Source organism: Hirsutella rhossiliensis (assembly GCF_020360975.1).
Source record: "Hirsutella rhossiliensis strain HR02 chromosome Unknown scaffold00013, whole genome shotgun sequence".
Taxonomy (NCBI): Eukaryota; Fungi; Ascomycota; class Sordariomycetes; order Hypocreales; family Ophiocordycipitaceae; genus Hirsutella; species Hirsutella rhossiliensis.
The window spans coordinates 1,562,315-1,578,714 of NW_025408679.1; the positions used below are offsets into that span (position 1 = coordinate 1,562,315).

At 52.6% G+C, this 16,400-nt stretch overlaps 3 protein-coding genes across 3 annotated transcripts; 2 read left to right on the forward strand and 1 right to left on the reverse strand.

Moving 5' to 3' along the window:
* Window positions 1-3,329: 3,329 nt before the first annotated feature.
* HRG_09694 (reverse transcriptase) lies at window positions 3,330-5,046 on the forward strand (the record flags this gene model as incomplete). The annotated part of the gene is made up of 5 exons (XM_044868165.1): window positions 3,330-3,455; window positions 3,729-3,855; window positions 4,005-4,266; window positions 4,331-4,445; window positions 4,513-5,046. The coding sequence occupies 5 exons, from the start codon at window positions 3,330-3,332 to the stop codon at window positions 5,044-5,046; spliced, it is 1,164 nt and encodes a 387-aa protein (XP_044716746.1).
* A 3,878-nt stretch (window positions 5,047-8,924) lies between these two features.
* On the forward strand, window positions 8,925-9,508 carry HRG_09695 (uncharacterized protein; the record flags this gene model as incomplete). The annotated part of the gene is made up of 2 exons (XM_044868166.1): window positions 8,925-9,006; window positions 9,093-9,508. 2 exons carry the CDS (start codon window positions 8,925-8,927, stop codon window positions 9,506-9,508), a joined length of 498 nt encoding a protein of 165 aa, XP_044716747.1.
* A 4,679-nt stretch (window positions 9,509-14,187) lies between these two features.
* On the reverse strand, window positions 14,188-15,861 carry HRG_09696 (putative transposase; the record flags this gene model as incomplete). Its single annotated transcript, XM_044868167.1, has 3 exons — window positions 14,188-15,172; window positions 15,228-15,480; window positions 15,684-15,861. The coding sequence occupies 3 exons, from the start codon at window positions 15,859-15,861 to the stop codon at window positions 14,188-14,190; spliced, it is 1,416 nt and encodes a 471-aa protein (XP_044716748.1).
* Between the last annotated feature and the right edge of the window lie 539 nt (window positions 15,862-16,400).

Genomic DNA, 16,400 nt, shown 5'->3' on the forward strand with positions numbered 1-16,400 from the left:
TAAGCGGCATCATCAGAAAAGACATTTTAGCCTATTCCGCGACACGAGTTGCACCCAGGCCTTGCACTGTACAGTAGCAAATGTTATTTTGGATTGCAGAAAAGGTTGGGAGGCTTGATTCCTATTCAAAAGGGGGTTTTGGAGCAGTTTGCCGCAAGCAAAGGAAACTGCTACCTGGCGTGTCATGGCCCATAGCCCGGTCGGCAATGCTAACACCACTGCGTTTAGACGGCATGGTGGGGCTTAGCATGCGTGTCAACGGTGACTTACCGGTAGTAAGCAGAAACTAGCCCACAGTGAGACAATTGCTATGCTGGCTCCCTCAGCCAATACAGGAAATGCGCCGAGGGCAGTACCGGCAATCAACAATACAACTTCACTCTGGGCATGATGCCGAACAGTAGCTTATGGTGCTCAGTTGTAGTCGGAAACTCGTACGGAACATCACGGAGTTGGACGATCTGGCACGCGTGTCTTTAATGGTGACGTTCTGGGATCATACTCTCTCTGGTCCCCGTCGCGCTATAGCTTCCGTGTCGCAAGTGCCACGTTACATGACTGCTCAGGCCAGAGACTGATCTTCAACTGGCTAGAAAGGCAGTAAAGATGTTACCGTCCCGTCAGTTTGGAAGCACGAAACACGGGGTTCTCTTCGGTCCCTGAACAGCCTTCGACACGGAGGGCCGGGCGGCAAGCCCAGTCCTGCTTGGCGCAGATAAAGTATTTCTAATATGAGTATTTCGGGCAGCATTGAGCTTGAGCCATCTGAAGGGCTTTTGTTCCCGCCAAATAGAGATGATCCTTATCATCTGCGCCAGCCTAGCAAACTACCTAATACCGAGCCGCTGGTTGCTGAGTGGCAGTGCATTTGAATACCGTTGTCACCTCCAGCTGAGCGTGTTCTCCACCAAAACTGGGCTGGAAATATCTGGGGCTCGGTTTCGATTTGTCTTCCACTGGCCACTGCTAGATTGCTTGGGCGGACTACTGTTGATATGATTTGAGAACGGACCTGGGAGCATAGACGGATTCACAGGAGGACTGGTCACAAGCCCCGCACACCGTATCTCCAAAGAACTTTGACTGGTCGTTGCAGAACCGAAACGTCGATATGACTGTTGACGGTGTTTGTATCGCTTGGCGACAACGAATGTCATTGTACCGCACAACAAGCCAAGACCAACTGCGCCCATGGCGATGCCAGCGGTGGTGGCTTTTTGCTTCGGAGATTGGTCTCCTGTTTCATTGGTGGCAAATACATCGTTCTCTGGACTACTGCTAGCTGGTACTGTGGCAGTGGTGAATCGTCCATTGGGAAGGGGTTCCTTATCACCGGCCGCCCGTCCGGGCTGCTGAGCCACAACAGTTGAATCAAGGCTTGTTTCAGGCTTGGAGGTGCTCGAGCCAATTAGACCAGCCGAGCTGTCAGGGACTGTAGGTGGCAAATGCAACTCCCTGGCTGTTGCAGAGTCGCCCAGAGACGGCAACACCGTGGCAGAAGAATATGTGGGCAAAGCGTTGCTTGCTATCCTCGAAATCGACCTACTGCCTCCAGTAACAGCGCTATTCTCCTTGAGTATTCCATGGGCAACCTTCTTGTCGAACGGCAAAGATAGATGAAATGCGAACTCGGAGCGTATGGGGATTGACGAAGCCGATGACAGCAAACTCGTGCGATACTGGACGTCAAGAGACGTCATATGTGCAGCGAGGCTGGATGACGGTGAGACTGAAGTCTTCGCAGTTTTGCCCTCCGGAAGAGGTGTTTGTTTGAGGAAAAACCTTGTCATGTTCGGCGCCCAATCTGAGGTATTTTCGGAATACGACGCGTCGGTGGTACGGTCTGGTCCACGAGGACTGGTCGCCACGCTACTGGTCGGAGCATCAACAAAAGCCAATCCAGATATGCGACTTGCACTCGATTGAGGGGCCTCTAAAGGCACTGCGGAGGTGGTTGGAGTCGAGGTGCCTGGTGCCGGATCCAGCAGGGCCTGACTAGTGACTCCGCGATCTCCTGACTCAAAAGGTTGAAAGCCGTAGCTTTGGCGAGGGGTTTGATAAACTGGTACAAATGTTGTCGGCTTGCCTCCAGCAGCCTCGACCTGAGCGCTTGGTGCCAATGGGGGAATGGTCGGGAAAATTGTATCTTTACGAGTATTGACATGTTGGACGCGAGTGGTCCAGCGTTCAGAATGGCTGGTCTCCATAGTTTCCGCCACGACAGTCGAAAACTTTGATCGTTCCCCACTCCTAAGTTTGGACGAAGTTTCAACCCCAACGCTCGGTTCCGTTGTGATGGAATCGGTAGATTGAGTCAGCGTTGATGATTTCGACTCACCCATAGTAATACTTCTTGCCGTGAATGGGTCCGCTGCGGCGGCGGTCCTATTCACAAATTGGCGTTTGATGTAAGGACCACTGAAGATGTGATGATGCTCGGGAGTGAACACTGCACAGCCATGGGCAACCAAAGCCAGAAGTACAATCATCACCTTCACCGCCATCGCCGTTGCCGTGGGCGATAACCAGTATAGAAATTTCTCTATTCAATAATGGGCACAGCGGCTAATGTTGGGACTCGACCGGGAGGTCCCGACGCACGGATGTTCATTAGGAATATGACAGTAAATACTTGTAATCCATGTCTTAAGACTATAGACGCAGGTGAGCTGTCTGTCTTAAGCGCTTGATAGACTCAGAAGATTATGACCGGCCTGGGGCAGTTTATGGTCGATGTAGCTTGGCGCATTGGCCAGAAACGTCATTGTCAGAATACAGGCGGTCGTAACCGCCCTTTTTGCGAACTAGTCTGGAAAAGAAAGCTTTGGGCGATTTACCGACCAAGAAGCACAATTGAACGACGTGCTACTTAACCGTATTTTCTTTTTGCCGTCGATGACCCACACATAGGCGTCCGTAATGGCTAGCGAGACAGGCGATGGTGGACAAAGGACCTGACGCGACTCCGTCGGACGTACACGTATTGGCGCAATCAAGCAAGGGCGCAGCGAAGAGCCGGTCAATCGCGGCCGGATCTGGAGCAGCGCGCCAAGGAGGCTGCGAAGGAGTACCACGACAATTTGCGGAGACAAAAGAAGGCCCATTGGGATGACTTCGTCATCGAAGGGAGCAACATCTGGAGGGCTGCCAAGTATCTGAAGCCTGGTACGGAGATGACGGATGACAAGGTGCCCCCGCTGAAGAGAGCCGACGGCTCGATCACTGAAAGCAAGGGCGAGCAAGCCGAGGAACTCCTGAGCACCTTCTTTCCGCCTCTGCCAACGAGGATCGAGCCGGAGGGTGAACGTCCGCAGAGACAAGAAATAGCCATGCCAGACCTCACCTTGCAAGAGATTGAGGAGAAGGTGATGGCGGCGAAGCCCTGGAAAGCGCCTGGGGAGGACGGCCTTCCTGCGATCGTGTGGAAGAAGCTCTGGCACGTGGTCAAGCACCGGGTGTGGACGCTCTTCAGCTCATCGCTCCGAGAGGGCGTCGTGCCTCATCAATGGCGAACGGCTAAGATCATTCCCCTGAGGAAACCAGATAAAGGGGTTACACCTTGCCAAGGCGTGGCGACCGATTTCTCTCTGTCAACGCTTGGCAAAATCCTGGAAGCAGTCGTTGCGGAACGTATCAGCTATGCAGTAGAGGCTCAAGGGCTTTTGCCCGCGAACCACTTTGGTGCACGGAAGCGCAGGTCCGCAGATCAAGCACTTGTGCTTCTGCAGGAGCGGATCTACAAGGCCTGGAGAACGGGCAGAGTGCTCAGCCTCATCAGCTTTGACGTCAAAGGCGCATACAACGGAGTGTGCAAAGAGCGAATGCTCGAAAGGATGAAAGCCCGAGGCATCCTGAGTCGTCTGGTCAAGTGGATAGACGCATTCTGCTCGGGACGGACCGCGTCGGTGGTTGTCAACGGGCACACATCCGAGCAACAAACCCTGCCGCAGGCCGGCCTACCCCAGGATCCTCTGTCGCCAGTGGCTTTTCTTTCTTCAACGCAGACCTGGTGCAACGACGGATCAGTAACAATGGCGGCTCCATCGCCTTCGTGGACGATTACTCTGCCTGGGTCACGGGGCCAACGGCAGAGTCAAACAGAGATGGTATTCAATCGATTATCGATGAGGCGCTTGATTGGGAGAAGCGCAGCGGCGCCACATTTGAAGCAGAGAAGACATCCGTCATCCACTTCACACGCATCGCGGAGCGCGACAGCGACCTGCCTCTCATCTTCAAAGGAAACGATGTCAGCCGAAGAGCAACGTGAAGCTGTTGGGAGTCATCATGGACAAAGCGCTTCGCTTCAAAGAGCACATCGCCAGAGCAGCCGCCAAGGGCTGGCCGCGGCCATGTGCTTGAAACGACTGAAGATGGCCTCGCCACGGATGGCGAGGCAACTGTTCGTAGCGACGGTGGCGCCAGCCATGGACTATGCCTCAAACGTGGTCGCACGCGTGCGGGGTGAAAGAAGCGGCGTGGATTGGCAGGGCCCAGCGAATCGGAGCCCAGGCTGTCACGGGAGGCTTTCGCACAGTGGCAACGGCAGTGGCCGAGGCCGAGGCCGGCGTGCAATCGTTCCGAGAACGGCATGCTCAAGCGGCAGCGAAATTCTGGATAAGGATGCGGACGCTCCCGAAGACGCATCCTATGACATCGTTGAGGCTCAAGCTGAACAGGAGGTATGCGTCACCAATGCAGAAGCTCGCCTCGGCGATGGGAAGACTAGATACCAAGCGCCTGGAAGTCATCCACGAGTTCGCACTGGCGCCGTGGGACGAACGAATGCAGGCAACGTACGAGGCAGACCGAGCGGAGGTGCTGAAGTCGGATGACCCGGAGGACATCACTATCGCGACGTCCAGCTCGCAAAGGAAAGGCAAGGTCGGGTTGGGAGGCGTCGTTCGGGATGCTTCCCGTGACAGCGCAGACGAGGTGCTGGCCAGCTACTCCGTCACCCTTGGCTCCAGTGATGAGCAGAATGCCTACACAGCAGGACTCGAGGCAATCGCCATGGCCCTGAGGTGTGTACCTAGGTCTTCATGACCGACAGCTCACAGTTGTGACAAGCAACCGCTCTGTCCTGCAAGTCATCGGGCGACCGCGGCAGCAGTCTGGTCAGTGCACGATACGGGCGATATACGGATCTGTTGAGTATCTTGCGAAAAGAGGCTGCAGAGTCAGACTTCGTTGGGTGCCTGCAAAGAATGAGGAGTTCAACCTTGGGCCACTGGCCAAAATGCAGGCGAAAAGAGCGACGCGAGATGAATGCATCGCTGAACCAGCAACGTTTCAGGCAAGAGCAACGACGTTACGACTGCTGCTCAACGAACACACTCGCGTTCGTCAGATCCCAGAAAGGGTTGGAAAGCACTCAAAGCGCATCGATAAAGCATTGCCGGGCAAGTACACCCGCAAGATGTACGACGAGCTAACTAGAAAGGAATCTGAAGTGTTGGTACAACTTCGAACTGGCAAATCACGACTGAATGGCTACCTTTGCAAAATCGGGGCAGAGGAATCGGATGAGTGCACCTGCGGACAGTCGGCGGAAACGGTGGAACATTTCTCTTCGATGCAGAAGATGGACGGTACAACGAGAAATCATGCTTCGATATGCTCGCGGAAAGATGGGAAACCTGTCTTTCTTCCTAGGAGGAAAGGCAGAGTCAGACGACGACAAGTGGCAGCCCGATATGGGGGCTGTACGGGCGACAATACAGTTCGCATTGGCAACAAAACGCTTCAGTATGGACCGACGAGGGACCATGTACTGATCAAGGGATAATCATACTAACACAACAGCCTTCAACTTGGCAGACCGCGCTTCAGTCGCTGAAGGTAGGACGCTGAACACTTGGAGAAACTGACCTTCAAGTAGGCCTGTCATGTCACAGCGAACGAGGCTGGAAACAGATGAAAAGAAGCGTGGGGCTTCAGGTGCGATGGAACCATGTACAGTAGGTACGTAGCTTAGCGTAGTGGCCCTATGGGGGAACCCTCCGGGCGTAATACAACCAAAAAAACAAAAAGAAGGGGAGGGTGGATGACTAAGGAGTTGCTTCTGCTGAGTCTGGTGTAATGTATACCATCTGACACCCCCTTTCGCTCATCCCCCTTATGCTTAGCAAAAATGCCACCGCCCCATACAAAATTGGCCAACTTCACTTACACCGGATCTGCTCAATTGAGAAGCAATTCACAAGCGGCAACCTCTCAAGTAAATGAAAATGGCTAGAGATTCATTTTCGAATGTCATTTGGTTACCCCGGTCCTCATGGTCCGTGACACCCTAGCATCGCAAAATGGCAATTTTTACCCCTAATCCTCTCCTGCCTCCTTTCCTTTCCTCACTTGCTCATCCTCCACCACCTCTCACAAATCGCTTCAAAACGGCGCCGTTCGACATACACGGAAGATTTGATGGTTGAGGCAATTTTAGATATTACGGATAACGGTCTTTCGCAGCACCAGGCCGCTCAGAAATGGGGAATACCCCAGAGGACTGTTTCCAGCAGAATGCGAGGTCAGTCGGCATTGGCTGACCAGAGCCAGCCTCAACAACACTTATCCAGAGATCAGGAGGCCATATTAGTCGCCTGGATACTTCGTCAAGAGCCTGTGGGTTATGTTCCGTCTCAGAGTCAGATCCGCGCTTGCGTCACAGCTGTTTTGAAACAAGAAGGCCGTGAGTCGTATTTGGGAGTTCACTGGGTGGTCAAGTTCATTAGATGCCATCCAGAGCTCAAGAATAAGATTGGAAGACGTCAAGAAGCCAACAGATTCAACTCATTTACCCCTAAAGCGGTGCATTGGTACTTTGACATCAGGAGAAAGAGTACGGGTGGATCAAGCCAGAGAACACCGTAAATGTTGATGAAGGGGAATTACGTCGGGCTTTGGTATGTAATCAACTCTCCATAAGCGATATAAGCTAATCCGATTTCTTTGTTAGGTCTAGACAGTCTGGAAGATGGAAGTTCAGACCCTAAACGGAAGGCTCTTCTCAAGGGGCCCCAGTCCCGCGGCTGGACCTCTTTTACAGAGGCTATCACCGCAGATGGGCGCGCCTTGACTCCCGGATTATATTTAAGAGCAAAGAGCTGCAGAAACAATGGTTTAAGGAAGAATTTCGCATGTTTGCGGACTGGCACTACATAACTTCGCCCAACGGGTGGACGGACAACCACATCGCTGTTGAATGGCTTGAGGAGGTCTATTTGCCCCAAACACGGCCTTCTGACGAGTCTGAGGCTAGGCTTATCATTTTGATGGACATAGAAGTCATGCAACGGTGCATCGTTTCCGTATATGGCAATGGAGTCCCATTAATTTGACGACAGAACAATTGGATGGCTACGTGCTTCTTGAACAATATCTATTGTTGTTACCTTCCATCTCACTGTTCTCATGGCCTCCAGCCGCTAGACAACGGTGCTTTCAATGCCATAAAGGCAGCCCATCGGAAGGAGCTTGACAGACTGGCTCTTTGACGGATTCTGCGCCAGTTGATAAGGTCAACTTTATACGTGCGTACGCGAGAGCCTGTGAGATGGGAATGACTCAGAAGAACATATTGTCTGGCTGGAGAGTAACCGGGAATTGGCCAATCTCACGAGTGAAGGCGCTGCGGCACCCTGAAATCCAACAGGACAGGGTCAAGGCTTCTCCAGAATATTTGGGGTCAGACGATCCGCCGAAAACAAGCCCCCATATTCGTGACCTTGGCAAGAGCAAAACACCTGCGATCTGGAGACGGTATACTAAGATAGGTAAAGGCTGGGAAACGCAGGAACAGACACTAGCAGAGAATAACAGCAAAATAGCCAAGCTCGAGGAAGAAGTGGACAGGTTAAAGAGGGGAAGGAAGAGAAGGGCAATTCAGAACCCCGACAGACGTTTCATGGATCTCGCTGAAGCTTTGGCGGTCGGAGAAGCCATTCCCGAATTTTGGAGTCCAAAAGTCTGTTGTGGTGGATTGTGACCTGTTGGAGACGGGGTCGGAGTCGGAGTCGGAGGCAGCTTCAGGGACTGAAGTGAGAGTACTTGAACCTCCTCCGCGCACTACCCAATCAGGTCGCATGGTCAAAAGACCAAGAATCGGATGAAGAATTCAATTCTCTATCACATGATATAATTATTATGAGTGTATCTTTATTTTGTAATTAGAATTCATGCGGTTCAAAGATCAGATTTTTGGTGAGGCAAGTGTAATTTGTTTGAGCATAAGGGGGGTGTGAGCGAAAGGGGGGTGTCAGATGGTAGTACACGGCAACACCTTCGTCCTGCTATGAGAGAGCAGCTAAAAGTCATAGCCAGTGTCTCGCCAGCCCCGACCTGCACCACACACACCGATAGATTAAATCTATCCCTGTGGAATAACTACAGTAAAGACACCGTATCTAAGTCGACGTCACCATCACTCTCTAAGTCTTCCAGAATCCTACGCACCATAGTTTGTTTGGACGCATATCATGGTCAATTTCCAACAACTTTCTAAACCGAACGGTGGCGTCCTTTCTCTGCAGGTGCTTTTAGAACAATGGCTGCTGTACTTCCTGCCAGAGAAGTACCCCTCGGTCTGGTAGGCATTGCTCTGGTGCAAATAGATACAAGCTACCAAAATATCGCCTCGGTCCCCATTGCCTTACATGTAGTCCGCAAGCCTGTAGGGGGAGCAATCACCACAGTGAAGACGCAAAGTTACATCGTCCGCCCAGGCCAAAGGGTGGTTCTCTGCGTATCTATCTCCTGCGAGTGATACCTTGTTCTGTCCAACTGGCGCCGCATTGTTCAGGCAGGCGTCTACTGTGCCACATGTGTTTTATGACGAAACAGGCGCACCATATAATTTTGGAAGAATCCGATGTAGCAGTGGCCGTGGCGATGTCAGGCAAGTCCAAACAATTCCGACATTCACCTCGATGACTGACCAGAAGGCCCTGGCCCACTGGCCACAACTCGGATTGTCCGAGCTAGCCAAATACACCAGCGAGCGGAGTCGAAGTATGACACCACAGCGAGACTGAAGACAAACCGATACAGCTAACTTTGTAACAAGAGAAGGTTGTGGGTCCGAGAGGTTCAAGCAGCTCACAATGCTCCGAGTACGGTGAACCGCGAAGACTTATACCAGTTCCACCTGGTCCAAGAGCGGTCGATCCTCCTCCCCAGCACGGCCGTCTCGTGGGACTTGGACAACTCGTTCAGGGCCGATCAACGCCACCAGCACGACAAGTCGCACGTGCTGTGGAAGAAGTTAAAGACGGTCGTCATGCTGGACGAGCAAGTGCGCCGCGGGCGATCCGTAGCTGCAGAGGCTACTGAAGCGAATCCCACGGGGCGTGTGGACCGCACGGATCTGGACCTCTTCAACTCAATGTGCTACCACGAGGGTGAGCAAATCCCGTGGGAATTAGGCACTACCGTGGTGACGCCGCCGAACGGGAGCTGGTGGAACCTCAACATGGAGGCCAGCTTGGCGATTAGACTCAGCAGCGGTCGATGATGCGCACCTCCATGTCCTAGCATGTGTGAGAAGAGGGTTTGCCGACGGAGGACGAGGCAGTCATGATCCTCAACCAGGACAATGATAGCACAATGCCGGTGCCGGCCGTCTTCATGTTCGTGCCCAGGATGCCGGTCGTCGTGAACCATAATAACACCCATCAGGGGCTGAAGCTGGTAAACGGTGCCAGTTACACAGCGCTGGAGGTCATCCTTGACAAGTTGGACCTATGGCATCGGATCTCGGCAGACATGGTAGTAAATTTCGGACCGCCGGCGGGGATAATTCTGGAGTCGAAGATAACGAGAGATGCTCACTTCGTCGGCATGCCGCCAGGCACAATCAGCTCTCAGTGGCACTCAAGTGTCGTCCAGCGGGAGCCAAAGCCCCGAAAGAGCATCATCCTCCCCTTTCTGTCATTCGCAGAACGGAAGCGAGGCTGTACAGCGCATGACACGTGGGGCCATGTTCAAAAACCCCGTCTTAGCGAGCCAGAACGTGATGAAGAGAGAACATGGTACTGGAATTGCCGCTATTGCGAGAATCCTACTTACAAGGCTCTTTGCAGAACCTTGGCCCGGAGACATCTGGAAATAATCCACGGCATCCGGATCGAAGCAGCGTATCCAGAAATAAAGAAGAAGAGCGCGGTTCATATCCGTCAAATATTCGAAAAGCAAGCTGTCCAGGCGAAACAGGTCCAGGACCGGCATGGCCACGAGGTCTTAAAGAGCGTGCTCCATAAAGGCGCCATCTCCGAAGCTCTTGCCCGACTCATCACGATGAGGAATTTGTCTGACCGTTGCGCTGAATGGCCCGAGCTACATGCTTTATTGAAACTCATTAATCCTGCTATCGGGAGCGAGGCGGCCTGTTCTCATTCAGAGGTCACTAAAATCATCACAAGGACATATAACAGCACAAAAAAGCTCTTCGAGGAAAGCTTCCGCGGGCTTAATCCAAGATCCATCTCTCCGTTGATGGTTGGAGCTCTCCAAAGCGAACCCTGGTGGAAGTAGGGGAGGCAGAATCAGGTCGGACTCTGTCCGGGCATTTGTCCTTGTCCGCTGACGGACGCTTTTTGGCAGTCACTAATTTGCGTTGTCCGGTCAGTGCCTGCTTGTTTTTCTTATGGGGCTTCCTGTCAAGCTACATTGTCAATGAGCAGACATCTCAATAAATAAATAAATACATAATTTTGGCATATTGTTATGTATTGTTTACGGATTCTTCATATTGTTATGTATTCTTAAGCTTATCAATAATTATTAATATAAGACGGAAGGGTCAGCCACATCTCCGTCGCCGCTGCTCACATCCATGATCTCATCATCAACCGCAACGTACAGCTTGCGAATCAAGTCATTCTTTACCCAATTACTCAAGCATTGCAGTTTCTCGATTCTGTCTGCCGAAAGTCGAGCTCTATCCCAAGAGATAGTACGCCTTGCCCAAGAAAACACTCGCTCTGGGTCGTCCGACATCGCTGGTACGCTAAGTATGTCAATAGCCATCTGGTGTAAGCGTGGGTACTCGACTCTCTGCTCCTCCCTACACCACCACTCGAGCGGATTGTCGGTCATCATATGTCTCGGGGGAGAATTAATGAACTTGTCCAATTCATCCTCATCGCCCGGCTCGTCCAGAACACTCATTGACTGCTTGATGCGCTCATAAGAGGTCACCTCCCGCCTTTCGCAAATGGATCGAACGGCTATTTCCGACGAAATTGGCCTGTCCTTGTACTTCGCCCATTGTCTTTGTGCGGCGGCGATAGCTGTCTGTTGCCACTACACTGCCCAATGACGGTCAAGATACCTCCGCCGTTTGTCCGGATGAAGCAGCAGTGCCGTGGCATATACGGGACTTTTGTCTGTTTCTTCGTAATATTTCGAGAAAATCCACCAGCCCATGTGAATGGAGTTCACCATGTGGGCGTTATCGGCGTATTTGACCTACGTCGGAATTTTAGCTTGGGTTCTTCAACAGTTCAACTCGACGGCGATGCCGCCCACGATTGATGACCAACCTTTGCATTTTCAAATTGCATAAAAAGAATGTCCATGTTTTCCAGCACCTGATCTATTGACGCCCACTGCATTTGCTGCTCCAGAGTGGCCTGGTGAAACGGCTGTAAGAGCTCATGGGTCATCTTCAGTACTTGCCAACCATCGTGAGTCAGGATGTCGTCCTCTAGCTCTCTGTGGTACTGATTAACGAACACCGACAACGGACCCTCTTGGCTGATAGCTGCATCAAGCAATTTGAACCACGAGTTCCAGCGTGTAATGTTGTCGATACCAAGCGCCCTTCCGGCAATGTCATCCCACGCATCGTTGTGAATTGTAGAGTTGCGGATGAATACAGCGATATTGTGGAGTTTTCCCATTGGGCCGATGCTCCGCCAGCCGGCAGTGTCATTTCGTCTCCTGCGCCTGCCATGACGTCCTGACGCAGGCTCCAGTTGAATATGGTCGTGCAAGGCGCCCGCGACAGTGACCTGATTCGATTCATCTTGCGCCTGTTCAATGGCGGCCTAAGGGCGCTCTCGCTGGTCGCAATGAGAAAGGCTTGGAGGGAGAGGCTAATGATGTGGCCGGCGCAACGCGTTCGAGAAGATATTGGATCGAATGCCAAACCGTACTCTCGCAACAAATCAACGGCAAGTTGGCGGAGGCAAGTATCGTTTTTTGCATCGTTGTCCCCGGTGAAGTAGCCGATTTTTTGTGCTAAGCTGTATCTTCGGATGATTCTCATCAGGTGCGGCGTCATAGCTGCGCCTGCGTGAGATCGGCGAAGATTTGGCAGCCCGAGTAATGCCTTGCGGGGCTTGTATGCCTCGTCGACCCATTGCGCGTGAACAGCGATGTATGCCCTGCGCTAGGGAGAAGACCATACATCCATAGCGATGTGCACAAGACTCCGAGCGCCTTCTAGCCACCTGCACACGGATCGTTGATGCGCATTGTAGGCCCTGTCTAGATCCGAAGCAACCGTATTGCCAGAGTCAATCAAGAACTCTTCGACTGCAGGGTTGATAGCGGTCAAAAGTGCCTGATATTCTGGCCATGTCGCGCAGCTCAGAGGCAGATGCCTATTCGCGGAAAGTAGCATCTGTGCCTCTCGGAAGGCATCGACATTGATCACACTCCGCAGAGTGTTGATCTCGTTCTCTCGAGTCGGCCCTAGCTGTTTTTCGCTTGTTCTCGCAAAGGCATTCTCGATGGCCAGTTGACGCTTGCAGCGAGCATTCGTGTCTTCTCTGACGTGTACGTGATGGACCTTCTCAAGATGATAGCGGGCATTGCCAGAAATGTGGGTTGACCACGATGGATTGCGACAACGTCAACAGTAGTGGAGCAAATTGCCACCTGCCGTACGTGGCTCATCGCCTCGAGCTTGCCGAAAGTGATGCCAAGTCGATGTCGCTCTCAACTTTCCTCCTCTTGACTGCTGCCAGAGATGAATATTCTTCAGGTTCTGACGGTATACTGTCAGATTGTGAGACACTCTCGGAGGGCAAAACTGATGCAGGGCTTGACGCTTCATTAGGGCCTCAACATTTGGCCAGTTATAAAGATCTTCCCAAGACGTAAAGAAACGCCACCCATTGTTCTTATCCATGCACGCGAAGCAGTCTGCAACTGCCTTGCGGTATGGAGAATTGCTTGCACATAGTGAGGCCCTACATGTTTCGTTCTGTAGGTTCCACTCAAACCACGGAGCGGTACATTCGTCGCGGCAACCCGCCTGGTTCATGGGATCGCACGAGGCCCTCGTCGCCCAGATCAAGGTGCCAACCAACGCGAGGCGTCCGAGGTTTAACATCTCGAGGAAGTACTGCGATAAACGCTATAGAGTATGTCGCATAGGAATCGGTGTGATTCCGCATGAAAATCGTCTGATGCAAAAAATGAGGTATTGTACCAACGCGAAAAGTAGTCCTTCATTCCCGCCTTGGCATCGCGCACCCAGGCTAGCTGTTCCTCCGCAACCCAAGTTGCTTCTAGCCACCCGAGACCGAACCTTGGATGCAAAATAATGGCGGCCGCAAACAGAGGGGATTCTCCTAGTTTGCTGTAATACTCGTCCAGCTTCTTTCACCCGTTATTTATTGATGTCCGGATAAACGCTCGATAGACTGCTGGCAGGGTGCTCTTCTGCGAGATCTCGGAGGCTGCAGACTTTCCCATTGTGAGATACTCAGTTCGTGAATGCTCTGGCAAAGCCGACTCTGTGAACCTCGACGTTTGGGTCCGCTGTCTGGCTACGTAAATCTCGTCATCATCAAAGCGAGCGGGGAGACGACGCGCACGGTTTGGCCGGCCTCCTGGCGAGTCAGTGGGAATGGACGCTGCTTCAACCGGCTCGAGGTCGACCAAGGTAGCCTGACTCATCGTCTGTATTGTCATCTCCGCGTAAAATGCCTTCCAGTCCTCAAAGTGCTCTAAGAGATATTCCATCCCTACCAACACCTCCCACAGGCGCCCATGGCCGTCAGCTTTGCCCCAGCCCTGGGTCCGCATTTATCTGAAGGTATATTGGCTTGAGAATCGCATTGACTTCACCAAGTACGCGCCAATCCTCATTCGATAATATGTCAGCCGCCGGGATGCGATTTGCCTCATCTTGTTCGCCTTCAAGTGCAAAGAAGAATGCCCGGATGTCCGTCCGCTTCCTCATTTCCTCTCGATCATCATGTATGTGGAGTTCCACCGAGTCTTATTGTTCAGGTTGACCTCCAGTTCCGCAGTAGACTCTTCGTAAAGCCGATATTCCTCATATTCTTCCTCCTGCACAATGCGCTTGAAGTGTTCGCTCCGCTGTGGCGACGATCGGCGGAACTTGACAATGTTATGAAGTTTCCCGATGGGTCCTTTCGCGCGCCAGTGGCTGAGGTCCTGCTCTGCAAGGCCTCGCATGCAATTGATCTCGGATTCGAGTTCGAAGGACTCTGCATCTTTGCCAAAGAGAAAGGCCCGCGCAACAAGATTGAGAATGTGCCCATAACAACGCATCCGGCGTGCCTTGATGTCAGCGGGCCTCATGGATGAGTCCAGCTGCTTGTGCATATAGTGCAGGCAATGATCATTTGCGGCTACGTTGTCAGAGATAACACAGCCGACTCGCCCCCGGATCTTCCAGTCCTGGACGATGCCCACAAGTGACGCAGCAAGGTTCTCTCCGCTATGGGTGCCGAATTGACATCGAAGTGCAAGCAGCCGCGACTGCTGGCGCGCCCCCCGGTCGATGAAGTGTGCGAAGACAGCCACAATCGCAAAACGATTCGACGACGTCCACAGGTCAAAGCTGAGGTGTATCGTCGTCAAAGCATCGCGCAGCTCTGCCTTGATGACATTCCGCTTCGTGTCGAAGAGGTGCTGCAGCTCTCGGGTGATGGAACTGCCACTCCATGGAATCTGCAGCACTAAGTCATGGTCGAACTGGATAAAGAGGCTTCGAAGAAAGCTGTGCTCGAAGATAGTAAATGGCACGTCGCTATCGACTACAAATCCAACGCTCAGCGCTCTGACCTTCGCCTTCAGGATGACGCTTTGTTCGAGCCGACGCCGTTTCGGCATCACGGCCGGATGGAGATCGATGGCGCTGTCATGGCTCGGGCTCGATTCGTTCGACTGGCTGGCTGGCGTGATCCGATGGGTTCTGCGGAAGTCAGCAAGGCTTCGCTTGCCTTCGGGGGGTCTGGGAAGCAGCGGACTTTAGAAGATGATCCGCCGTCGAGGATGTGGCCTGTACAGAGAAGAACTCGGCCTCGCCCTTCAGGTCGCATCGATGGCAGCACCAGAAATGGCCTATTGGCTGATCCTGGTGGTTCAATTCGACGAGGAATGTCCCATGGGATCTGATCCAGCTCTTCCGGCCTTTCGCTCCCTTTCGGGCCAGCGAATCCTCCTGCACGAAACGACGATTTGTACTGGCGATCTTGGGCAAATCCTGAATGGTCGGATTGGCTGGCAATGCTGCATTTGCAGCTATCGCACGGGAGATGAGCAAGTGAGCATAAAGATCAGGGACTGGAAGACTCTTGTTTTTCTATCTAGAGTGGGAAAGGGACTACATCTTTATAAGCGATGCGAATGAGTGTCTAGAAGCTGGTAGAAGGTTCTATAGGGAACGGTGGCGTGGCTGATGAGGATATGAGTCATGATCAGACCGTTGGAGGCTGATGCACCTTGTGTGACAGCAGCCCCTTCGAGCTGTTTGGCCACCGTCCTGGCGTGGGGCAGTCGTGAGGAAGCCGAGGAGAGAGGTGTGGGGCAAGGCGTTGATATCACCTGCGGAAGACTAGGGGGCGGCGACGGAGCTGGAGAGTCGGACATCTCGCCATCCATGGCAAATGGTATCCGCTGATGAAACGAGGAATACGGCAACGCGACGTGATTTGGGGCGCGTCACGCGTCGCGGGCTCACCAGCGTTAGATAGCGATAGGAGGCACTTATTTTTTTGCGCCGTATCTCCAGCGGCCGCTCATGTCCCGTTGGGGCACAGGACGTGCTGAGCTAGTGGGCTGTCTACAGTCTCCTCTCGCAAACGTAAACAACCACCATCCAGCATTTCATCGGCTCTGAGGCGCTCTGTGTTGAACCTGGTGCCCGTCAGCGGGTTGTACAGGCGCGTAAGAAAGTAAACTAGAGCTGTAGACATCCAGTCTAAGGTAAGCTCCAGCCTGCCTGGACATTTTAAGTGATTTCCATGGTTTTAACTCGGCATGAACATATATCAATTATTTCAACTTGCTAAAATGGGAGAATTGATTTAATTGAGAAGGCCCGTTCAACGAATTGATTGATTTGATTGGGATGATGGCTTGATTGAGTTGATTGATATATGATGAGCGCTGGCTCCATTGGGGGAAGAAAGAGTTGGGGG